The following is a 27500-nucleotide window of genomic DNA, read 5'->3' on the forward strand; positions in this document are numbered from 1 at the left end:
TTTTTAAGTCTTTTTCTCTTGTCTCTACCTTTTTCCTGCCCTTCTCTTGGGTCTCTGCAGCTAAATTTGGTGTCTAGTGTCACCATGTCGAAGAACATGTTGGAGACATCCCCACAGAGCTTACCTCAAACCCCTACCACTCCAACGGCCCCAGTCACCCCAATTACCCAGGGACCCTCAGTAATCACCCCAGCCAGTGTGCCCAATGTGGGAGCCATACGAAGGCGACATTCAGACAAATACAACATTCCCATGTCATCAGGTAGGCTATGACTGCTCAGTAGAGCTCTTTTACTTGGGGAGAGGAAAAGTGGAGCTGAAGTGACTGTACATGAGCCATTCCAGAGCACATGGAAACTCAAGTCATGATTTATGGAGTGATAATTGTTTTATTCCTGGTAAATGTGCATGGGGGGGGGGAGGACGATTCCCTAAGTACATCATGATGAATTGTTCTGAATGGTTGTTCAGGAAAGAGAGCTCTCCCCATTAGAGGCACTGAGAGATCATGTTGTCAGGATAGCCTGTATTATCACCTCTATTCAGTGAGATCCTTTGATCTCTCCGGGAAAGAGAAGCTATCCAACATTCCTGAGTAATGGAGCAGGAGAGGAGCCAGAGGTTGATAAGGACATAGAGGAAGGGCTGTTGCTTTATACAAGACAAGTTGGGGTTTTACATGAATGGATCTTTATCCAAGTGCTATCCCCTTGCTCCTCAAGCCTGTGTGTACTACTTGGCTTAAGAAACATTCTGAGAGGGGACAGTCACCTTCTAGAACAACAACAATTAAAAAAAAAGAAATCAACTTTCTCCTCCTTTCCTGAACCTCCCATCCTCCACCCCAAGGGCATCTGGACAATCACAGTCACCACATGGTAACCATTATGAGACTGGAGCCCTCTTTTTGACAACAACAACAAAAAAAAAGAATTTTTTTTTCCAATGTGGGTTCTTGTTGAGGGGTGTGCGCTTTCCTTTGTTAGCTCGTCACAGATGCCAAGTGTTGATCTTGTTGTACATGAGGAAGTATTAGAGGAAAGCTTATGGCAAAAGGCCAAAAGTCCCTGTAAGAACATGCTGGAAGCACAGGTTTAACAGAGGACCTGGCTGTTGGAAGAAATCCTCAGGCCAGCTGGTCACACAGCTCCTGAGGTTCTGAGGACAACCAAAGGGAAGCTTCATTTGCCCTGAGCATCAGAAATGGCCTTTTGCATGTAATTCAATTGCACTGTCATGCTTTGTGCTTTTCCTAGTCAGTAGCTTTCTCACCTACTCACTTTACCAATACTAGGGGAAATATATGGGGTAGAGGGGGGATCAATTATATGTCATGTGGATTATTAGTCAAAATTAACACTGAGCTTTTATTTTTATAGAGATTGCCCCCAACTATGAATTTTATAAAAATGCAGATGTCAGACCTCCATTTACTTATGCAACTCTCATAAGGCAGGTAAGTAGAAGGAAAATTAACTTTGCCTGATTAAATTAAAATTCATTAATGCTCCAAGTAAGGCTTGGATGAGAAAGTGTCATCTAGTCTAGTTAGTAAACCATTATTTTATGTCACTATGTATCTTGTCTCATTTCAGGCTATCATGGAGTCATCTGACAGGCAGTTAACACTTAATGAAATTTACAGCTGGTTTACACGGACATTTGCTTACTTCAGGCGTAATGCAGCAACTTGGAAGGTAACTACTTCTCCAGCAGTTTTAAGATGCCTCACACACAGTTCCTCACTGATAGCACAAGGAACATTTATTTACATGACATAAGCAGATTAGTATCTGCTTCCCCTCTTTTTAACCTGCCTCTTGAATGGAATGAATTCCCTCTCTCAAAATGACAAGTGAAAGAATAATTTTGCCTCTGATATAGTTTTCTAATTTGGTGCAATTAATAGCTGAGGCTTGGCAGAGAAACGAGGGCCTGACACACTAATTACAGTGTGAGCACTCAATCATCAACACCTTTGTTAGTCGCCCGATATTACTTTTTCTCTTGCATATTATTGGCTAATTAGTTTGAAAAATGTCTGTTTGGCTTGTGCAACAAATGGAGAGTGTAGGTTTTGTCCTGGTCTGCGCCTTTTGTACACATCATACCTCATCCTACAGACTGAACCTGCCACAAGAGTGAGGGCCCTGGCTACTCAGCTGGAACTAAAAGAAAGTAAAGTGAATATTATCCTGTCAGAACATAAATGCAGTTTATTTACTTAGACAAAAGGGTTCATCTATATCCCTGTCCAAACAACTTCATTGTCTGGATCTTACAAGGAGCTAAAAAAAAAAAAAATGTTAGTTCTGTGCATCTATTTTTGGAAAAGAGCAACGTCTGGAAAGATAAGGGCACTCAGCACAGACTAAGTGAACTGTTTTATTTTCATTTCAAAAAGCAGTCAGAAACATCAATTAGCCACAAGCCATTTGGTACAAAAGGGGAAAATGTTTGTAGCTGAGAAGAATAGAAGCAGCAAAGCACTCATCAGCATACTAAGAATTTTAGACTGGGAGATATGCTAAAGTGAATTAATTTGGATTTAAAATGCAAATGAATCTGGCAGGCGATTACAGATATATGGGTGTGAGGCTCAGAATGCTTTTAATTTACAAAATGTTTAGATGTTATTAGTTGCTACAGTATGTGGTACTGTAAATGAATGTAATTGTTTTATTTATGCACAGTTACTTGCTATGTATTTTATACGATAAAATGTCAGCTATAATCAGCAGAGTAGGTATTTTGGAGGGTTTTCTATAAGTCATATTTGTGTTGAAGGTTTACATTTTCTTTTGTTACTTACTTGAGAATGTAGTGAATGTTCCGTCATTTGATTTACTGAAAGAAATTTTAAAAGAAATGAAAGGTGATTTAATATCTTAGCATGGTCTCATCTCCACAGCTCGGGGATCCAGCAAAACTCATTCTGAACAGCTTATTAGTTCTAACTATATCGCATGCATAATAAAACTGCTCATTTGCTCATTAATATTAAAATTATCATATTCAGAGCCATGGGCATTAAGATCAATCAAATCCTTGGATTTCAGGTCAGATGCTAGATCTGCTTATGCTTTTTTTTCTTTCTTTCTTTCTCTCTCTTTTTTTTTTTTGAAAGAATTCTTCTCTTAAAGCAAGCCAGAAGCTTGTCTTTGTGCAAATAGAAAGAAATCTTCATCAAAATTACTTTATTTTATGTTTGTAAAATAAGAATTAGGTCATTTCTGAGTACTTGATCGCTATATGCCAATGTACCTTGACAGAATGATGTATTTGCTTAGGTTCATAATTTGAATTATGGAAAATACTCAAGGTAAATTATGTTGTCTATTGTATATTTATTATAGTTAAATTTTTAGGAATGACTTAATTTGATTTAAAAATGTTAATTTTTGAGTAATTACTCTAATACAAAGCTTCCAACAACATCTGTTTGCATAATCATTATGGGAAGAAAATGTACTCTCGGGTTCCAATACCGACTTTCAATTGAGTTTAACATTTACAAAAACTTTATTGGGAATTAAAAAAAAAAAACACCTCTAACTGTGTCTTATTGTGCAGGCAGAACATTACACTGTAACTTGCATATGTCATCTAATAATGCAGAATAAACAAACTCTGTCATTTCATTATTATAGGGATGAAAAGAATGCCTTTGAGCTTATTTGCATAAAGCTTTGTGCAAAATTAACACTTGTCACTGTAGCCTTTTTAGCATTTTAATACCTCAAGCAGGACTGGTTCCTTTGGACATTTCAACCATCCCCGAGTGCTTGATCAGGGACACAACAGAGCTGACCTAATTGTTCTGGCATTTTCAAAGATACTGTAATTTGTACAGATATTGCAATTTAGACCAGTTCAATGAAAGGAAGGTTTTGACACAGCTATTATTAAAATAGCTTGGAAGGTTCTCTTATCACAAAGTTCAAACTGTAGATTCTAGTAATTTGTAAGTTGGAGGGTTTATACTATCATGCTATATTTTGATTTCCATACTTCAACATGTTAAGAAATTTTTACTATGACCAAGTAAGATCAATAATGTAGACAATATTATTTGGGCTGCTATTTTTTCCCCTCTTTTCTGTCTGATTTAGAATGCAGTACGTCATAATCTTAGCCTGCACAAATGTTTTGTTCGAGTAGAAAATGTTAAAGGAGCAGTGTGGACGGTGGATGAAGTAGAATACCAGAAGCGAAGGTCACAAAAGATAACAGGGTATGTTTGTGATAGTTTTGTCATCCTGAACTCTATATCCAAAAGAAGTGAATTCTTACAGTGGGGGATGGGGTGGGCAGTGCCTTAGCTGATGACCTGCTAACATTCCCTTGGTAGTAAGTTGGCTTTAGAATCTAGTTTAAATGGCACAAATCAACAATATCCAGCCATTATTTTTTTTTTACAAAAATAATCACAAGATTGTTTTCGTTACTATTCTCATCAATCTTACCATCTACTTCTGTCATTATTTTTTTCAAAATGGGATGTGCCTTCTGTAGGGAAACACCTGCCTGCTTATACAGAACATTAGCAGAAGACAGGAGGCTATTTTAAACTTAAGATAATATCACATGCACTGGAATTTCTCAAAAAACCCGTGTGTGTGTGTGTGTGTGTGTGTGTGTGTGTGTGTGTGTGTGTGTGTGTGTGAAGAACTTATAAGAAGATTTTACTTAAAAAAAAATAAAAGAATTTTAGTACCCACACAGGTACTCTTTATTTTCTACAGCCCACTCCACTATTTAGACCCACCCAATATGTTGCTCACCATGACAGTTTTCTAAACACTACAGTTGAGTTGATCAAGACCTAGTAATACGTGAAGAGTCTTGTAATGGGAAGTTCTAATCTTTTTTTACAGCGAAAAACTGCCAAATGTGATTCAGAAGTATAACAGAACATATTTTGTGCTTAATGAACTCCATGTAGGATTTACTCAATCCCCTAAACCACTATACTAGTAGTGTCATGAGAGATGACTTGAACCTATTTGTCTACTCTTGGGCCTTGAGTTTGGATTTCTGTATGTGCTAATTTTCTTCATTCAAGAAATAGTTAATCCATTATGTTGTCATTTGATTAACTATGGTAATTTGTTATGTTAATTCATGATGTCCTAGAAATTAACCATTAATTAATTTCTTATTACATTAAATTGGCAATTGTTTTGTGTGTCCATATTTAAGATATTTTATATGAATGCTACTGTTCTTGGAAATGAAAGCTACATAAAACTAGAAATAGATTTAAGGAACTTAAATGTCCAGTCCCACTTTGCCTCTACACCATGGCCTAAAGTTTCTTTCATTGCTGAACCTAATTGATATGCAGTATGTAGATAAATTTATAATTGAACTCTATTCCCTTATTGCTGTGTCCTGGAGTGTATTCATTTTACACTAGTAGTATAAAATAGTGAGTTAGAACAGATCTTTTTAGCTGATATTACTGATATCCACCTATTTTATAAATCATGTTTTTGGGTTGTTTTTTTCTATCTTTCAGAAGTCCAACTTTAGTAAAAAATATACCTACCAGTTTAGGCTATGGAGCAGCTCTTAATGCCAGTTTGCAGGTAATATGATTACACTTTTCCATTATTTTTCTATTGGAATGTTTCTGACTTTGTGGCTGTGGGATGGGCAGAGTGTGCTTTCCATTTAGGCAGGATTGTGATTGTTCTTAATTGTTGGTTTATCATCCAAGTAAGTTGTAGAACCTAGCACAGTGAAAAGCACTGGTTCTAATTCAAACTACTTTTGATGTGAAGAAGCAAGAAGGACACCCTGTGGCAAAATCTGGAACACTCGACTTTCCTGCAAATGCTAGATTGATAGAAGCTTTTGCAAATGCATGTGGCTATGCATTAATATTTATCCAGGCTGTCATAAATGATTTCACATCATAGTGTTGGGGAACATGGTGCTTGTGGCAAAAACTTTAAAGTTTAATTATAATATATAATTTTTATGCAGAGGAGGCAAATGTCAGGACTTCTTTATTTTGAGTTAAGTTCTGGTCATTTTTTTTTAAAAAGCAGAGCAACTGCTTATATTATCTGGGAGTATTTCATGACATGAGAGGATTCAACATTTCATGATAGGAAAGGTTAAAACATGAGGAAGAAAGTTTGCTGCAGAAACCATTGTTTAGATGTTCACATCACGCTTAATTTCCCTGCAGTCTGGGCCACAAGTGGCCAATTAGAATTTTTGTCTTTCCCACACCTTTGATTTAAATGCTTCCAAAAATCTCTGTGTCACCATTTGAACCCATTAAAAGAAAATCGGTGTTTTTAAAATTATCTTAAAGGACATCTTAAAAGTTATTTTACACTTTCTCTTTTCTACTAGGCTGCCTTGGCAGAGAGCAGTTTACCTTTGCTAAGTAACCCAGGACTGATCAATAATGCATCTAGCGGCCTCCTGCAAGCCGTCCACGAAGACCTCAATGGTTCCCTGGACCACATCGACAGCAATGGGAATAGCAGTCCAGGCTGCTCGCCTCAGCCACACATGTAAGTGGGGTTACCAGGCTCCCTAGAGGGGGAAATATATATATCAATAGGCTTCTAAAGTTGAACATATTCCTGAAGTTTTTAATGGTATGAAAGTAAAAACAATTAAAAATTCAAGTACAGTTAAGTACTGTGTACATAATATGAAATAATGTATTGAAATCACTTTGAATACATCGTATAGATTCTCTCAAATGCCTTATACACATTGATCTGGAAGTACTGCACAAATTCTTAATATTACTGACATTCTCTGGGGTATGAGGCAGAGGCTAAGAAATCCACATCTGATAGGTCAGTACCACCCATTTGTGTGGTGTAATAAGAATATTCATGATGGAATAAGTTGTCATAATTTTTACTACCATTCAGGTCTCTAAACCATTTATGAACTGTAGTGAAGACATTGCCCATTTTTATAAACCGTAAAATGCAAAGTTTAGCTGTTACCCACAGTTTACATAGAAGCTAGTAATGTGCAACTTTTTGCCTGTCTTATAAATCAGTGTAATTACATATTCAACTTTAATTACTGGTGCGTCTATATTGGAAAGGTTTATATGTTATATTTTATGCAAGACTACGATTCCTATTAATATTTAGCAGCTAACTATATCATTAATTACTTGAAAATCTTTCCCCTACCATCTTTTTAATGGAGCTGAGAGAGTAGAGGTATTAAAAATTGATGTATTGTGGATTTCAGAAATGTGTATGACACTTTTAAAAATGCCTGGTCGTATTCAACAGCATCAAGCATATCAGTTTCTTGTTTACAAAAACACTATTGACCCTGGAAGAACTTAAACTTCCTAAGGAAATTATTGGAATCAGAATGATGAAGTATATGAACCATTCATTTGTTAGGATGAATTGTAACTTAGGTTCCCACTTCGTAGAATTAACATCATATACTTCTAAGTTCCAGCTATGAGGTAAGATTAGTTCTTTCCCTCATTTTTATATTTTCTTTATCTTTAAATAGCTGGCCAAACAGCTAAAAGAGAAATATAACATTTATATATGCCCATTTTCACTTGACCTTTACAGGATATTATTTTTGTTGACTTTTTAAACATCTTATGATCTCTGATGTATTAATGTCTCTAAAATCATATGCCTAATTGCTTTATGGCCCCTGTACTCTCTCACCTTTGCAAAAAAAATACTGCAAACCTTAATGTGTTTCTTCAGGTTCCAAACCATTACTTCTCCAAAATGGAAAAATTTGTCTTTTGGAAGTGTCTTTAGATGTATTAAATAATACAAAAGAAGTAATAAAACTGGAAGTAGAAAGAACATGAATATATGCTCTTGAGAGTAGCAGCACTCTAAGACAAGGGAAGTGAACAAATCAGACAAAAGTTTTGATATCCTGCCTCATCCCACCAGCCTGACCAGGGTAGCTTGAGGCCTTTACTTTCAGCAGTTCACCCCAGTATGTGAGTATGCTAATGCTCACTCCCAGTAGGAAAATGCTAAAATAATAAAACTTTAAAGAGCAAACAAAAGTTAGATTCTGTCTTACACCTTGAAAAAGAAAAGGACCTATTTCAAAGAAATGAAAGACATTCATAATATAAGTAGGTTGGCTGTTGGCAAATCTCCCCTTCTTCCTAGACAGTACATAGAAGCAGTTACAATCCATATAGAGGAGTCAGACAATGTAAAGAAATATTTTTAAACATAATTGTCCAGTGCTAAGCATATTAAAATAAAATATTAATGATTTAATAAAGCAGTTTATTAAACATTACATTTCAGAACTTGAAATAATAATTGGGCTAAATTATGGCACAGTTAGGTTAGTAGTATTTTTCACTTGGCAATTTCTCTTCCAGTTTTTTTTTAATTTAAATAAAATTAAATTATGAAATATCTGGGAGAAATAACAACATGTGCAAATCAGTCTATAAAAATTACATATTTAATGCCTGATGTACTGCTGCCATGGGTTTATAAAATTAACATGTTTGATGTTAATATATCACAAACTTTATGCTTATATAAGTTAGTGCATATGAAAATGCTTTTATTTTCCATATGTAAGAAAATATTTCCCCTCCCTTGGCTTATAACAAATAGATTTCAGAAAAGATAAAAAAATTAGAAGGACCACAACTCTTGTCTTTTTCAAAGTAATATAAAATAAAAGCTAACTTTTTATTAACTTACAAAATATTAAGTGAATCTTCAATCTTTGAATCTGCTCTAAACTTTTTGTATATTAGGAACCAAATATTGGTGAAATGCATATCAGTGTTTGGTACTTTCATCTTTTCTTTTAAGAAAAACTTTAAAACTCTTAAGATGTTTTGTATGTATTGTGAATAAAAGGAAAAACATCAACTTAATTATCTCAATTAAAACATATTTGCATATAAATGAACATAGTTGAAAGTTCTAAATAGAAGTGAAAAAAGGAGACATTTAAATGAAGAAAAGAAGTGGGGTGGAGTAGTCAAAAATTTATGACTACCCTACAAAGTTAAGAAAAGTGTGGGAAGGGATTGGTGAGACTTTTGAAAGGGGTAACACAGATAAAAATGTACAGAATTAACGAACTGCTTTGTTGAATGGCAACTCCTTTGTATGACTACTTAAATAATAATAATATGTTAAATAAATAAATAATAGTACATTTTTATCTCACAGATTGATATTATGGCAATTTTTTTCAGTTTGTTTAGTTAAGCTGATACATTTATGAACAAGAGGTATTAGTGTCCATTGTGTCAATGTCTGAGCTTTGTGATGGGGTGTTAGGAATTCCAATCCTAGATTCAGCCCTCTACTTAACATCTATCACTGTTCTTCTCACTGAAAATGAGTAATAATAATATTTATCTCCTAAGACCCTTGAAAAAGGAAATGAATGCCAGGAACATAACAAGTCATCCTGTGTTTCTCATGGTGTTGTGTATCAACACACTGAGTGATATTTATTTTAAATGTGACTATAAACAATACAAAAACATATTTGCATTCAATACTTTTGTAATATTCTGAATACATTTGTCATGACTTTCCTAAACAATCCTCTTTTCCTTCTACCTCCTCCTAAAATTTGTGGAGTAAAACAATCAGTAAAAATGAAACCACATGACAGAGAAAACAAAATTAATTTTTGAGATAAGAAATTTTCATCTCAAGTTGTAGGCTCCAACCAATTCAGAAATGGTTTACCTACCCAGAATAATGACCTCATGAGATGTGCTCAACTATCAGGAGATAAGGTTTAACAGGAATATAGGCATACATAAAGGAAAATAGAATTAAAAACATATAATGGATGGATGACAGTCCTCAGTGACTTAAATAGCAAGCCATGGTGCCTGTTTTCATCAATATAAAGCTAGCTACTTGGATAGAATAAAAACTATACTGTAGGAAGAATGAACATCTGAAATTGTACTAACTGAACCATGATGATGGCAGTTCAGGACAGTGTGATATTCTGAGGAAGGAGCAAATGGTCTTATAGGATGTATTATTTGGCTTAAATATAAGACAGAGTCAAAAAATAAAAAGAATTTATATAAAAAAACACTGAAAGAAGTGGTAAAATAGGACAACTGACTATATGCCAGGGATAAAGAGGAATATGAGGAAAAATCATAGCTACAGGCAAAGCTCACAGAAAAAAAGAGAGGAAACAAGATCAGCTTCATAGGGAAAAGTAATCAAAGAGCTTAACTATCCTTAAATCCAGAATAAAAGTTGAAACTATGTCCATGTAGACTTTTTAATCAACTCCACAATAATAATAACAAAATTCTACCAGAATACTGATGTACCCCTGAGACAGGTAGAGAAGACATTCAGAAGCACTAGAAAAATAGAAAAGATACAGAAGAGTACTTATAAATTATTTTTGCAGCAAAAGAGAGCCATATAATCTACATTGTATACTCAATATTTCAGCACTTCCTTCCATTCCAATTCTTAGTTTCATTGTGTCCTGAGTGAAAACTTTTCTAAACTAGTAATATCTTTATTTTGCCTCAAACTATTTGCCTCCCTGCCCTTCTTGCTTGTTTTCTTTTATTTTAACCTTTCTACTTTTTTTTAACATAAATTCTGCTTTCTCTTAATAAATGGCTCTTATTTCCCAATGAATTTTTTTTTACTTTTTATTTCTTTATTGTCAAAGCAAAGAGGGGTTGCAGTTTCATATGTAAGGCAGTGAGTACATTTCTTATCCAACTTGTTACCACCTCCTTCATTTTTCCCCCGCTTGCCACCTTCCCCTTTCCCTCCCCCAACCCCTCATTAGTTGTACAGTTGGTTTATACCAAATGGTTTTGTAAGTATTGCTTTTGGAATGGTTTGTCTTTTTATCCTTTGTTTCTCGATTCCCAAAGAAGTTTCGCAAGATATATTTATTTTTATTTCAGGACCTCAACTCTTCTCCATAGTTCTGAAGGACTTAGTGTTTATACAATAATTTGGAACTAATACCATGTGTTTGATTGCATGTGCATGTATATGTGTATACATGTGAACTCATATATACATGTGTGTCATTATATGTATGCAGACTCATTCTGCAGATATCTACAGCTGAATGACAAGTTTATTAAGAAGAGAGACTATATTTTAGACATACAGAATATGAACCTCTAAGGTACTTTATTGTATCATGTAATCATCAAATTACATGTATTTATTACAAAGATTCAAATTAGAAGTTCTAGTTAATGAGAAGTTATTACATATAAAAATGAAATCTATGATTTTTCTATATCCTTGAATAATGAAGACACATGGAAGTTCTATTTTGGAAAAATGGACAGCTAGCCATAATAGATTTTTTTTTCCTCAGTCATGGAGCTTAAACTTGGGGCCCGGGCACTTTTCCTGAGCTCTTTTTGATTAAGGCTAGCTCTCTACCATTTTGAGCCACAGCATCACTTCCCGTTTTTTCTTTTTATAAGGTACTGAGGACTCAAACCCATGGCTTCATGCATGCTAGGCAAGCACTCTATCAGTAAGCTACATTGCCAGCCCTAAAGATCTTTTTTTAACTTAATGATTAATATATATGTATATATATATATATGTCCAAGTATCAAAGTTTATATGACTAGAAACTGGCAGCCCCTTTCATCTCACTTGTGATTATCCTTTAAGACCTTGTTAAAATTTAACTTACTAAAAGTGAGTTTTAAAAGTTATTGAAATCTTGAAGTATCAATCCCAGATGTATATTCTAGATGATTTTAGGGAGAAGTAGGCAAGACATAAGCAAGGCAACATTGTGTACATACTTTTTTGAAACTCATTTTGATGCTTTCTAGCAAGTGTTTTCTAAGTCAAAGTAAGTACTTGATACTTTACATTTTCTGTTTTCTACTCTCTCCAAAGCACTGATTTACCACCCATTGTATGAACATATATATATACAGTATGCTTACTTGAAATATCTGGGCTTTATGTCGCGATAGATAATAATATTGTTTCTTTTGAACCTCTTTGTCACTATTCCATTACTGAGGAACCTTTCTGAGTTCTATAGAATATGGATTAAAAAATTTTAATTTCAAACTTTATATAGACATTTACATATTTAAAAATGACTTAACCAATTCGAATTGGTGCTGTCTTTAGGGAGAAATTGTTTAAACTGTCTATCTTCTTCCCTGTGTTAGACTAAAATATGTTTGAAGAAAACATGTAGGCTCGATCTGCCAGATCTCATATTGGTAGAACAGGCCCCCTTCATGTCTCCTTCCCAATCTGAAGCAAAAAGAAGAGTCAAATGATGTACTCATCATGTTTAGTTCAACTCCATTATTTCCTCATTTTAATTAAGCAATTGTTTCTCTATTCTCACCCAGTTGGCTGAGATTTTCCTTTTTGTTTCTCTAGTAAAATGTTAAGTGAGCTTCCCACTTTCATTTTCTAAAATCTGTTTGCAGAGATCAAAATGAATGTTCTTTCCAAGCTGATTATGTATTAAGCGCTTCCCGCACAAAGCCTCTCCTTGTCATGTCGTTCTTTCTGATTACCGCAGTCTCCTACTGTTGAGTTCTTAGATCATTTCTAAAGTGCCATTCCTGGACCTCCTTAGACTCCATGTCATTTCAAAGTTGAACTCACTAAATATTCTATATTGTTTGCAAGTGATTATTTTTTCTCACTTATTACATCAAATTTTTAGAATGTTAGAAATAATGATATTCTATAAATATTGGTTTGCTGCATATAAGAGTAGAAAATATGTTTATTATGATTTTAGAAGCCAAAATTTTAGGGTGAGGAAATAAAAGGCATCATTAAAAAGGTGTTTTACTATTGTCTGAGGATTTTAAGAGAGATTACATTTATCCTTTTGATCAATTTCTCAAATGTATGTCATATTCTCCATGACCCAAACTTTTTATATGCCACATGTCCCGGTCATCCTGGCCATGTTCTTTGCTTCTTTGAGGGTCTCAATTTAGAAATCATTGTATTATTACACTTCAGCATCTGTGGACAGTAATATTTTCCCCCCTATAGGCTTAAAAGGGATTTCCAGACCCCATTTTGAACATACTCATAAGTATAATATTTTATTTCTTCCCTCTATTTTCATTGGTTACCTCAAAGTTTCAATTGCTGTTTGTAGGCACATGCAGAATTTGCAGATCCCACACCTTCACTTGGTGATATTTTATATAAAATTCCTATCGATCTTAGATCTTTCTTTGTGGACAGAAGCATTTGAAATTGGAGTGGCTGTGTATTTCAGAGGAAAGCAGTTGGAAGTGACTGGTAATCTGAGCAGTGTGCCATGCTCACTCTCATTGTTTTCATTCCTATTAAGCTGATGTTTTGTGTCATTTTGTTACATTATGAAATTCTAAACATAAAAGCAGTTTTTGACCTCTCTTGTGTGGTCACAGATTTTTCTTATTAACACTTTTTTTCCCAGTCACCTTTAATTTTTCCCCCTAACCTTTCTGCCTCTCATAATTTTTTGATTTAATTCCATTTTTATTTAATCTCTAAACTTTTTCATTAACTTTGCTAGTTAGCTTTGAGATGGCTTTCCAAAGTGATTGTACAGAACTGACGATGATGCCAGCTCTTTATCATCTCATCTTTTTTAAAGTGCTACAAGTGTGGATCAGTAGCTGCTGTTCTTTTTACATTATTCCAGTCCCCATATGTGGCACTTACAACCCATTCTAGTTCCTCTTAATAAAAAGATCCTACCAGAGGTACAGTACCTTCAGCTAAAATGTGTTATATCCCCGCCGTGCCATTTGTGGAAATTTGTGGGTTCCTATGGGGTTCTGAAGGATTTTTATAGAACTATTCAGATGCTATCTGACATCCATGGTGTGAAATCCCACAATTTAGGCAAAGTATGTCAGACAAGTTTAGTGGATGGCATTGTAGCTTACTGTCCTTGTTTTATATCTGAAGATGACACTGGTACTAGAGGATACATCTTCATTTTCACTGATACTAGTTGAGCCTTAGAATTTCCTTTCTCCAAGGGTCAAAGAATCATGAATAAATTATTCAAGATTGAATATTGTTTCCATATTAATTTATGCTAGTTCTAGACTAAAGTATAAAGATTTTACGTATTCACATGAGGTTAACTTCAGGTTTTGACATAGGGATTACAAAGTGGATATGTATTTGACAACTTTGGCAGAATATAATTTTACAATCTATTTAATTTTACCATATATAATTGTTAGATTTAATATTTTCATAACATGAGCATAGTTTAAGGCATAAAGTTACATTTGAAAAACAGCTACTGTCATGAAGGTCAAGTTAATTAGGTGGATCACGCATGTAAAACTCAGTACTTGAGAGGCTGAGATCAGAATGATCACAATTGTATGCCAGCCTGGGCAAAAAGTCCATAAGACACCATCTCTAATTAAGGAGCAAAAAGTCAGTCTGAAGGCATGGCTCAATTTTTAGAACACCAACTATGAGCAAGAAAGACAGGAGAGTGTAAAGCCTTGAGTTTAAGTCTTGGTAAAAGAGAACAAGTAAATAGAATTCAAAAATAATATGTATTAATATATTAGTATTAATATTGCATCCAGGTTTTACAGTGAAAATTATTGTTTCACTGTTTATCACTAGCCAGGGAGAACAGGTATGAGAAATCTAGTAGGCCATTTATGTCCTTAGCAAGTGCAGTATGTATGAAATGAGAAATCACCTATTCAGTTCAAGCTTTGAATCACCTTTCCATGGTTATACATTTCTTTGAGAAGTGTATCTTCTTTTCATTAAAAATAAGAAGTAGCATTTTTATTTCTGTGACACTGGCATAAGTGTGAGCACTGTCCCAGGATAGTGCAACTAAGTACACACTCACTCAAGCCAAATCAAAGATCACTCAAAACTACTAAAATTTTGATATGTCCAAGAGTCAACAATATTAAATGAGAAACTGGAAAGACTGTTGAGCCATATTAATAAAAAGATCTGTTTTATAGTTTCTTAGCTGATAAAATGAGAACATGTTTCATTCCTACTTGTTTTTGATATGCCCTGCTTGATCATGTCTGTGCACTGAAGAATTAAATGCTTCCCTAAAGTGGGTATATGTTTATGTTAACTAAATTTTACAATGTAAAATGTAAGTTCTAGTAGGAATATGACCACTTTAAGTAAATAAAATCTTATGCAAAATGAGGTAATTTCTGTATGATTGGATAAACAACTCATGTTAGAGATCAGCTCTCATTTTTAAAAAGTGTTAACAGAACATTTTCTATGTAACTAAATATTTTATTTAAAATTTTGCTTTCACTTATCTTATTAACTTATTTCAGTGATATGTTAGGTAAATGAAATTTCTTAATAAACATGAAAAAGAATTCCTCTAAAAATTACACAAGTTTAAGAAACTAGACTATGTAAATGATTATACTTAAATGTTTAATTTTTTATGAGTCTACTATCAAATTCTAAATATAATCATATCATTTCCTTTTATATATACCAGAAGGAAATGAGTAAAGTTGAATATTTTCATTTTTCATATGCTTACAAAATGGACACCCATTTTAAAGCAATTTTCCTGTGAAAGATTTTTTAAATATAATTATACCTTCCAAATTATTTGTCAATAGAACTTAGCAATTTAAATGAAATGTACAAACACAAACAATAAATGATGACACTTTGAAATGATATATTTTTATCTTCAAGAATGCTCTGCTTGTACTTGAAATCTATTTTGCATTTTCAAAACAATCATATTATCTACTAAGTGATAGAATTTTGCCATTGGCAAAATGCTAATCATATCACTTTTATTCATTTCCTTCTTGTATGTAAAAAGAAATGATGATTTTAAGTGATTATAATGTAATGGTTATCATGCGTTCAACTTTTTTTTTTTTTGCCATTTTCTAAGTAAAAACTATAGTTAAGAAAACCCCAGTTTGTTCTGACTTTTAACTAGAATGCTTTTGAGGCTACTTAGTGACTTGGTCAGAATATAGGAAAATCAATTCCCAGCATATACCCATAGCAATTGTCAATCTAATTTGATGTTTTTAGAAGTGATTAATCAACATTTTTGGTTAGTCCAGTAAATAAAAAATACAAGTGTTACTATTTTCTATTAGAATTAATAGTCAGTTAGAAATATTTTAGCTAAATTTAATAAGTAAAGGTGAAGACATTTTATAATGAAGTAATTTAAATTTAATTGAATAAGCCTATACAGTGTCTAACTTTCTATTTCCTCCCTCCTTCCTTCCCTCCCTCCCGCCCTCCCGCCCTCCTTCCTTCCCTCTATTCTTTTCTCTCTTCTTTCATTGAACTCTGGGAGTTGTGTGTGCTATGGAATTGTTTATCTACTGAGCTCTCTAGGCAGTACATCAATTCCTTTCATGTGTTTCAACCTTAAATACGTTCACTGTTACTAATTTCAGTCAAATAACAATATGGCTTAAATTCAGTCAAATGACATCAGTTTCCATAATTAAATGGAACCTTTCACTATTTCTGAAGTTAACTTTTTATTATCTGGGGAATACTTTTCTTTTTTCAGTGTCAGTCCTCATGTTTGAACTCAGGGCCTGGGTGCTATCTCTTAGCTTTGATGCTTAAGGCTAGTATTCCACCACTTGAACCACAGCGCCACTTCTGGATTTTTAGTGGTTAACATTTCTTCTCTGACTAGGTTTGAACTTCAGTCCTCAGATCTCAGGCTGTAGAGTAGCTAGGATTGCAGGCATGAACCATCACTGACTTGACATTAACAATATGTTTAGTGATTAATAGTTCCTGACAAGCATGTGGTCTATTCTTTATGTGTATTAAGACAGAGGAAAACAGTAACCACTTTATAGGACATTTTATTTTTTATTTATTTATTTTTATTTTTTTTTGCCAGTCCTGGGCCTTGGACTCAGGGCCTGAGCACTGTCCCTGGCTTCCTTTTGCTCAAGGCCATCACTCTGCCACTTGAGCCACAGCGCCACTTCTGGCCATTTTCTGTATATGTGGTGCTGGGGAATCGAACCCAGGGCCTCATGTATACGAGGCAAGCTCTCTTGCCACTAGGCCATATCCCCAGCCCCAGGACATTTTAGATGTGTATTGATGTTTATTGCCCTTTTCATGAACTATGTGAAATGTATTGAAAATGTTTTCAAATAATAGGTTTATATGGATAAAGAGCATAAGGAAATCACCTTTAATAACAATAGTAATAATATCAATAGTACTGTGGTATACCATTTAGTCTTGAATTGTATATTTTTTATAAAATTAATTTTCTTCAAACTACAAATTTTGTCAATGTAAATCTTAAATTATTTTTTCTGTAGCATGTATTGGCAAATATTATGAAATTTACAATCAATTTTTACAAGTATGTCTGTGTGTGTGTGTCAGAGAAAGATAGACAGACAGACAGACAGACAGAGACAGAGCGATGGATAGAAGTCAAAGCTTATTCATACTAGGTAATCACACTATTGGTACCAATACCAACACCAATACACCAGCATAAATTAATGATATAAATATTCCATTTCTAAGAAACTCTGATCAAATTTTATCATCTAATTTCCCATAAATGATGCCAATGTGTAACTATTCCATCATTATACTTGATGATATTGTAAATACAAAAAGTGAGAAAAATTTTGTAATGACTACGTTTTTTTTTTTTATTCTGTATTCTTAACTTTTGCCGAATGTATTTTTAACATCTTAGCTTAAAGAAGACATTTTTTCACAGGACTTTTTTGTTTTAAAGGAAAATAAGACCACTTTTTAGGACCTATTAATCTTATATAGGGGAGAAAGTGAATAAAATTTACATTCCTCTAGGGATATGCTATGTAACTACAATCTAAAAAGGTAAACTTTCCCATTGTAATGTGACTTTTTGCTTTAGGGGGCAGGCAAACATTAACATTTCTCTTGCCTTTCATGGGTGCCTTAGGTCCTTATTATTTCCACAACAAAGGAAGCAACACATTTCTTTGGGCAACAAATCAGTGTATTCATGTAACTAGTCCTCTGTGGTTTGGATATATGCCATTATCCAGGGTGGCTTTAAAACTGAGAGATTAACTGGAATATAAAAATGAACTTCTACCTTACAGTTTCTTCAAGTGGAGGCTTGGTGTGGCAGGTTGAATGGTCCACAGGATAGTTTCATTCATCTGTTGAATAGGAATAGATTGAGCACATGCTTATAATGTGAAATATGCTCTGTTAAGAGTCAACAAATCGGGGCTGGGGATATAGCCTAGTGGCAAGAGTGCCTGCCTCGAATACACGAGGCCTTAGGTTCGATTCTCCAGCACCACATATACAGAAAACGGCCAGAAGCGGTGCTGTGGCTCAAGTGGCGGAGTGCTAGCCTTGAGCGGGAAGAAGCCAGGGACAGTACTCAGGCCCTGAGTCCAAGGCCCAGGACTGGCCAAAAAAAAAAAAAAAAGAGTCAACAAATGATATGTCTACAGGTAACACTCAAGTGAGGGAAAAGTACATAGAAAATGTTAGACTCCAAAAGTGAAGGGATACAGAGTTGTGATGAAGAAACAAAGATGTAAGCAAGCACACACATATGCAAAATCAAATTACTTCACAAAGAGTGTAGCTTTCTGTCAGGCTTAGCAAGAAATAAATTCTTAGATTGAGCTCCAGTTGCTTAAGAATATAACAATCTTAACTCTTTATATTTGGTACAAAACAGTGAGAAAGACAGGTTCATTGAGAAGATCTGAGTGTTTGAGCCTCTAGTCCCATTCAGAAACTAGGTAAAATCTCCTATGTTTTAGCTTAGGAAATCTGTCAAGAGAGAGTACCTACAGCTGGAGATTGGATAGGAGTTTAGAACCCTGTTTCAGACCTGATTAAATCTCCAAAATACTGATATGATATGTGAGTTAAAAACTTTCACTGGACCAAGAATGACTGTACTCAAAATCTGACTTATGAAATTGTAACCTCATTATACAATTACTTAATAGCAATAATGTTTTTTTAAAAAAAAACGCATTTGGGTGATGATACTTAGACTCTCAATGGTATACTTATGTACTCTCAAAAGCTTGCTTCTTAAGAAGTTTTGATGTTCCCCTGCTAGTAGAGGGACTGTTGATAATGTTCTGTGTCTTTTGAAAAGCTAGAAGGATTTAGAGTATTTTCACCATTAAAAATGGTATTGTTTGAGCAGATAAATAGATTAAATTTGGGTACGTGTGTGTATAAATTAAGTTAAAAAAAACTCTCTCTTCCCTCATAAAAGTGAAAATTTTGAGGCATTGGTGGCCCATGCCTATAATCCTAGTTACCCAAAAGGCTGAGATCTGAGGATTGCAATTTTAAGCCACCCCGAGCAAGAAACCATGAGATTTTCAGCTGCAAATAATCTCCAGAAAAAAACAAGTGGTACTGTAGCTCAAAGTGATACAACCCTAACCTTGAGCACAAAAGCTCAGGGACAGTGCCCAGTCCCTGAGTTCAAGCCCATGATCATCACCACCAACAAATTCACATTTAATTTGAAGTAAATAATATACCCAATTAACCCTGTACCTGGCAACACATATACCATGTACTTTTTTTTGTCTTTGGGTAATAATTAATTAAGCCAGGTGCTGGTGGTTCACACCTATAATCTTAGCTACTCTGGAAGCTGAGATTTGAGAATCACAGTTCCAAGACAGACCATGCAGAAGTATATGAAACTCTATCCCCAATTAACCAGCAAAAGCTGGAAATGGAGGCATGGCTCATTGAACAGAAAAAGCTAAGCAAGAACTTGGAGCTCTAAGTTCAGGCCCCAGTACTGGCACAAAATAAATGGGTAATTTAAATTTTAAAAGATTAAAACATAAAAGTTTTGCTTCTTCCCCCTGCTCCCCTCACACATTTTATTTATTTATTTTTTTGCTACTCTCTGGAAATAAATGCTCTTGCCCCCCCCCCCCCCCGCGCCCCATGGAGCAAAGTAGTAAAACTTTTTGCCTTTTTTTCTAAGTACATCTGAAATATATTGTTAAAATGATACAAGAATACTGAATAAAAATTTGAACCAATAATTTCCATATACTAAGCATCAACCTAACTGTGGTGATTGCTATTACTAGCATTTTAATCACAGGGCTATGGAGAAATGCATTTTCAGTATCTTCCTAAATTCATTTCCTCATATCTAACCCTTATGCTATTCAGTTCCATCTTCCTTGAACAACTAAAGCAATAACATAAAAATATATCATGATTGCATATGTGTTAGGAATATCCTGGTATGTTTTAACTTCCATGGTTTTCAATACAAATTCAAGGGCCAGTATCGCCTTGTTTGCAGTATTTCATATTTATATGTGAGGACCAGGAGATGCAAAAATTTTTATTTCACAACCTCTGGCCTGAATTCATTCATCTTCAATGTTTGTGAATCTCCTTCCTTAGTGCTGACCATCATATGTTAACGTTATTATAAGCTTCTAACTGATCAACCTACTTCTTCTATCCTGCACCAGTTCACAGTTTACAAAGTTATCCTTCTATAAATCTTCTATTTTTTCCATTCCTTGACCTAAAAATCACCCATAACTTTTCAGCTGAAAGAGAATAAAAATCATAGTTTGTAAAACACAGCTCAAATCTTTTTGCCAGGTAACTTTATGTTTCTCTAACTTATTTATTTATTAATATAGTATCAACCTTCCTTCCCTACCAATGGCTGCTGTGCACTTTCAGAGTTCTTCTAACAAATTTAAGACATTTTAGATTTCTTACTTCTACTTAAAATGGCCCTTCTCTGGTTTCTGTTTCAAAGCAGTATTCTCTGATTTCAGAGCTTCCATGAATGGACTCGTTCTTCCTTCATGGAACAGTCACTGATTGAAACACCACATTTATATCCCATTTCATCACACCTTCTCTAGTATGGCATCCATCCACATTTTGTCTGGTACCACAGTTATCTGTGTATATGCCCTTATTTTTTCTCAAATTAGTAGTTTCATAATTGAAATCAAAGTTCTTTCCTTTTTCCTCCCTCCCTCTCTCCCTCACTCTCTCCCTCCTTCCCTTCCTGCTTCCCTCCTTCTCTTGCTTCCTCCCTCCCTCCCTCCCTTCCTTCCCTCCCTCCCTCCCTTCCTCCCTCCCTCCCTCCCTTCCTTCCTTCCTCCCTCCCTCCCTCCCTTCCTTCCTCCCTCCCTCCTCCCTCCCTCCCTCCCTTCCTTCCTTCCTTCCTTCCTTCCTTCCTTCCTTTCCTCTCCTCTGTTTCTCTCTCCTTTTTAAAAATATTTTTTACTGTAAAGATGATGTCAAGGAATCAGTTACACAAGGAATAAAATGAGTACAATTCTTGCTAAACATTGTTACCCCTTCCTCATTTTATCCTGCTTTGCTCCGCTCCCACACTCCCCCTCACCCCAAGTTGTAAAGTTCGTTTCCAACGTAGTGTCTTGTGAGTATTACTGTTGTATTGGTTCACCCTTTTTCCTTTGTCTCAGCATTTGTGTGATTCCACTTCCTATTCCCAAATCAGATAAACTTATATAAAAGACAAAGGGTTCTGGAATCAAAAGCAGGGACAACAAGGGGTAAACCAAAGGGGGGGAAAAAAAACAGAAGAAATTACTGAATAATGTCTTTATGGGAAAAGGAGTATCATCTCTCTTCCCTATGCTTAGTGGTTTATCCATTATCTCTAGTAAACTGTATTTTTTCCACTTTTAACAAGAAATAACTTAGTATTCTACAAGTATTTCCATTCCAGTTGCTGACTTTGTACCTCTGTCAGGAAATAACTATTACTAAGTACTTCTTTTCTACCATTATTTTAAAAAGTTCCAAGTATCTAAGTCTTCTAAGTATAAATTACATCAAATTAGGAGGCAGATATGTCTTTTTTAAGTAAGAAAAACAAATCATTGCTCTTCTGTAGTACATAGTAAGTTGTGGATTAAAAGGTAATAGTTGAATTAGAAATTTTCAGTTTCATGGACAGATTAAGTTTTGAAGCATTCTCGGTGAATTGTGTTCCTGTTAGGAGAAATATATATTACTTACTGAATGAATAATTGTGTGTGTGTGTGTGTGTGTGTGTGTGTGTGTGTGTATGTATGTACTTGAACCCAGGGCCTCATGCTTTCATTTGGCTTGTGTTCATTCTTAAATAATGCTTGCTAATTATAGATGGAGGCTCAGATTTTTCAACCTCAGCCAACTTCAAACAATAGTCCACAGATCTCAGCCTCCTGAGCTAGAATTTCATGTGTGAGCTACCAACTCCCATATCTAAAAAGATAAGTTTCAAAATCAGGTTGAAGTTTATTTAATATCTATTTAAAGAAGTATACCATATAGTACCAGGTATATACATATATGTATACCTAGAACATAATAGATATCTATGAGACAGATGGATGGCTGTAGAGACCAATTCAGACTTTGCAAACTTCTATCTTTTTATTTATTGATTAAAAAACCTAAGTACTCTGTGTTCTAAATATCTTCATTTGTTTCATTCCTGTAAAGAGCTACTTTGATTTATTTGATTTATTATTAAGGGCTATAGCAAGGACTGAAATTTAATATTCAGATACCTCAAATCCCAAAGCGAAAAGAAAGAGTAGATAAATACAAATCATTGAGGCCAAATGTCATGATAAAAGACTAAACAATCCAGAGACAGACTTATAGACTCAGAGTTTTACAGACATAGTGTCCAACAATTTCATGTCAATTTGAATTTATCCTTACTTTTTGTCTTTAATGGATATCACTAGGAACATACATGTATTTTAGTATCATTTTACTATTGGAATTCTTAGAGGCAAGTCCTCTCTCTAGTCTGAAGCTTTCTGTGTCAATCCATCACTACGTCTCTTAGGGCCAACTAGCCTGGGAATATTGTGGTATTTTTGTAATATGTATTTCTTCTATTATAGGCCGCTTCAGTAGATGTTCAATGCCCCACATATCCTTTTATAGAGAAAATATTCAATAAATTTTGTTAAATCAATAATTGGCATTAGGAAAAATGATAATGTTATTACCTGTCAAAGTAGGATTGATACTTTTTAGATCATCACACACACTGCTTTGATAGTGTAAGGGACTTTTGAAAGGAAAATTTTATTTTCTAACAGATTTATATATATCACAATAGATCTTGTGATTTCATTTTTTAGGTCAATTGACTTAATATGGTCAAGGGCTAACCATATAATATACATTTCTCCAGCTGAGGGTACATTATCAGAACTTTTTAAGCCCCAGTGTGCATAACAAAGATGATGCAGGCCTGGACTATTCAATGAACGTATGTTGATGGTTTTAATGACAAGCTAATCATGAACCCTGTGATGGATGAGGAGAAAAAAAAAAGTAGAAGTACAGAGCATGTCAGTAGTGGCTCTTCTATTTTGAACTTTTATATTCATGTGATCTTAAAATGATCTGAGCCAAAGAAATGACCTGAGATAGAAGCCCAGATCATTTTTCAGATCATTTTTAAGTTAAGAATGTATTGGTAAATAATCCAGTGGAATAATCCCATTTTATTTTGCTTATTCTATTTTGTTAAATATATACTTTCAAGGAAATATAGTTAAACATTCGCTTACTATTACTGCCTGGTATCTAATGTGTGGCATATATATCTTTGTTTATTGACTTTTCTGCTAGTCAAAAGATCTCACTTTAGTGAGATAGAATAAAACATTTTTGACGCAGATTGAACTTGTTTAATATTTAAAATTAATTTGTGTATTTGTATGTTTTCCTTCACAAAAGATGCAATTATGTTATAGTTGTACTGAATATTTTTGATCATTTGTGACTAAGACACTGTTTCATGTATTTTATGTTGATATAAACTCAGTTTACCTTCATAAAAATATTGAGAGGTACAGGTACTCCTGTCATGGGAGTACAGGGAGACAAAGGAGCCTAGCTAAAACCCAGGCATTTTCTCCGGAAGCCCACTATATCTTTACACACTAAATTCTTAACCACTTAACTGCTGCTGCATAACTAAAGAATATAAAGGAAGGGACTAAAGTGTTTGATGCTACTTTATGCTATGCTTACAAATTAAATTCCTAAATACATAAAGTTTATTATGCTGAATTATAACCTTGTAATTAAAAACCTTCAGATGATTCCACTTGAGAAGAGGAACTGTAATAAAGCATTGGAGAACGAGAAAGAGAGGAGTTTCTTTAAAGGGATTGTTTGGTTTTATTTGAATTACCAGGGTTGTTTCAATGATGGAGGGGTATTTTGCCTAGGAGAATCTCTAGAGTGACACAACTCATGGTACCTTAAGGCATTTAAGAAAAAAGAACATGGGCATTATCAAAATATAAACTGATTATTTTCAGGAATAAAGTAATTGGCCCTCATATTTTGCAGCGAAGGGAGAATAAAAAGGTATTAATAATGACTGAGTCAGTTCTCTAATTCACTATGCAACCCACAATATGCATGCCATTTTATTGTGTTACAATTCCTTCTTCATTAACATTAATATGCAAGGGAAAACATGGAGTTTTAATTAATAATGTGAAAATGGTGTAATTAGGTAATTGTAATCATTTTTTCTTACTTTTTTTGAAATGGAATTCACAAATCTATAGAAATAGTTAGGAGCTATACAATTCAAGATATTTCTTTCCCAAGGATGATCAAATTTCTCTTGTAACTTCTAATTTTTTTCTTATCAATCAGATCTTCTAAAAATTGAGTGTAAATAATTGTTGATTTTTATTTGGTTTGTTTTAGTAAATTAGCTATGTAATACTGTAATCATCAGGGAAATTTTTATTTACTTCTTTCTGGCTCTGATGCTTTCTTCATTAACTGAATCTAAATGGAAAGAATACCAAGAATACTTAATTCCAGAGAGAAATTTTTGCTTTTAAAATTAGTGCAAATGAAACTCTTAATGACTTGGTGGTACATAATTTATCCAATCAACATGTATTGACTGTGTGCTTCCCATGTGTGTAGGTGTTCTAATCTGTAAAGTCCGCAGTCTAGTCATCAAGACAAGGTACAGCTAGCACTAGGAAGAGTAAAGTGATTAAATCATTAGTGTGATTAAGACAATGTGCAATGTGGGATAGAAGAAATCAAAACTTCTAGGAAACATTCAAGAGGTCAGCAGTGCCACAAGTCATGGCTATACCTGGATTCAAACTCTTAGCCATTTGTAGGGAAATTTCAGAATTCAAAGATTCTGCAGTTTAGGTATCAGAATAATCCATTAAAAATATGCTTCAGAGTTGGGTGCCGGTGGCTCATGCCTATAATCCTAGCCACTCAAGAGGCTGAGATCTGAGGATTGTGGTTCAAAGACAGCCAGGGCAGAAAAGTTTGTGAGGCTCTTATCTCCAGTTAATCAGAGTAAAAGCTGGAAATAGCACTGTGGCTGAAGTGGAACAGCACTAGCTTTGAGCAAAAGCGGCTTAGGAACAGCTCTCCAGAATTTAAGACCTCAGGGTATCCTAATAAAGATGAGCATAAATTGGACAGGAGTTGTGTATATTAGTCTTTAGGAGGTGAACTTAAATGGATATAAGCCTTTAATAATTGAGACTACATGAACTTTCCTTAGTACATGAATGCGTCTATGAACATATGGATACATGGACAGCTGGATCCACAGGGAAATGATTTAGAGCAAGTTCTGAGTGCCCGGTTTTGAGAAGGATGAGTAGTATCTAAAGGGAAAGTTATGTTTTGTATTGTACATAAGTAAATTGAGATCAGAGAATAGGTTATTGAGAATGACTGCAATTTTATCTTAATCCTGTCTTAAATGATTGTTCAAGTGTATTTTTGCAACAGCAGTCACATATGCAGTGAAGCCTGCTCATAGTAAAATATTCTAAGCATGGAGTGGTACATAATTCTATAGCTGTCCTTCTAGAAAATGGGTATTTTATATGTTGTATTTTAATAATGCATTCTACTTTGATTCCTCTGTTGATACCTTGAGAGTTAGGCACAAGTTTCTTTATTTAAACAAAACCAAGAAAACTAAACTCAAATGAATTAGGTACTCAAGAGATAACAATGCTCCACCTGAGGAGACAATAAATGTGAATTAGGGAGCAGGCAACCCTCAGAAAGAAGGAAACTCTCATGTATTTTCAGAGACTTGAAACTTCTTAAGGCATATTGCTTCCTAAAGGATCAAACTTTTAGTTAAGCTAACATAATGCCAGTTGTGTGTTAGTTACTCATGCTTATCACCCTAGTTACTTGGGCCACTTAGAATAAGAGGGTTGAAATTCATGGCCAGCCCAGGCAGAAAGATTTCACAAAACATCTTCCCAATTCAAAATGATGTGCAATGTCTTGTGCCTGTCATCCTACCATGTACCTGACATCTGAGAAACTCAGATTGGGAGGATCACAGTTCCAACATGGCCAGGGTAGAAAAGTCCATGTCAAGGGAAGATAGCTGGATGTGGTAGCACATACCTGTTACTCCAGCTATGATAGGAAATCTAACGTGATCATAGTCTATGTGCACCTAGGCAGCAAGCAAGACCCTATTTCAAAATTAAAGTTGCCAAAATAATAAAAATAATGGCTGGAGATATTGCTCAGTGGTGGAGTTTCTGCTTAGCATGCATGAGCCTCTGAATTCAAACCCAAATGCTGCCTTTAAATAATAATAGTATGCCTCAAGTTAGTATTAACTCACTTGATGGCAGTCCTTAAGAATGGTGCTGAGGGCCTGGGAATGTGGCCTAGTGGTAGAGTGCTTGCTGAGCACGCAGGAAGCTATGGGTTTGATTCCTCAGCACAACATATACAGAAAAAGCCAGATGTGGCACTGTGGCTCAAGTGGAAGAGTGCTAGCCTTGAGCAAAAAGAAGCCAGGGACTGTGCTCAGAACTCAGGCCCTGAGTTCAAGCACCAAGACTGGAAAAAAAGAAAGAAAAAAACCAAAGCATGGTGCCTAGATATATGTGCACATACACACACACATATATGCAGCAAGGTAGCCCATGGGGGCCTAGAACTTACAACCTTTGTATGCCAATATCCTGAGTGGTGGAGTTACAAGTAGGTACAACCACATCTATCACATCTATCTTACTTTTCTTGATAGTTATTCTGTATCTAGAAATAGTCAACTGTTTCAGCTTGAAAGTTTTAAATATTCACCGGTCATTTATGAGCCCTAGTTAGAAAAAGATACAATTGTATTAACCTTAGGATTTTATTCTAATTATTTCTAGCACTTAGAATTTAGCATTCACTAAAATGTTCTGAATCCCAGGTTGAATTAGAAAAATATCTGAAATTATAAATTCAACTTATAAAACTTATTATTAAATCAAAATGTCATTTTTATAAAAGTCATTAAATGAATATGAACTTTCTCAAGTAATCTCATTAGATCATTTCTCTTGTATATTTTAGAGAGTACTTTGGGAATATTATCATTGGACTGAATAAATATTTAAATACTAGACATAGTGACAAGTT

The 27500-nt window shown here is 34.6% G+C and overlaps 1 protein-coding gene across 1 annotated transcript in view; it reads left to right on the forward strand.

The window, feature by feature from the left end:
• Positions 1–27500, forward strand: part of Foxp2 (forkhead box P2) — a 496440-nt gene that overhangs the window by 460324 nt on the left and 8616 nt on the right. The window contains exons 14-19 of the mRNA XM_048340096.1: positions 61–262; positions 1380–1456; positions 1596–1697; positions 4113–4234; positions 5522–5591; positions 6370–6533. Of these exons, the coding sequence (XP_048196053.1) occupies positions 61–262; positions 1380–1456; positions 1596–1697; positions 4113–4234; positions 5522–5591; positions 6370–6533 (737 nt within the window). The remainder of the gene's footprint in view (positions 1–60; positions 263–1379; positions 1457–1595; positions 1698–4112; positions 4235–5521; positions 5592–6369; positions 6534–27500) is intronic.

The sequence above is a fragment of the Perognathus longimembris genome, chromosome 2, assembly GCF_023159225.1.
Source record: "Perognathus longimembris pacificus isolate PPM17 chromosome 2, ASM2315922v1, whole genome shotgun sequence".
Lineage (NCBI taxonomy): Eukaryota > Metazoa > Chordata > Mammalia > Rodentia > Heteromyidae > Perognathus > Perognathus longimembris.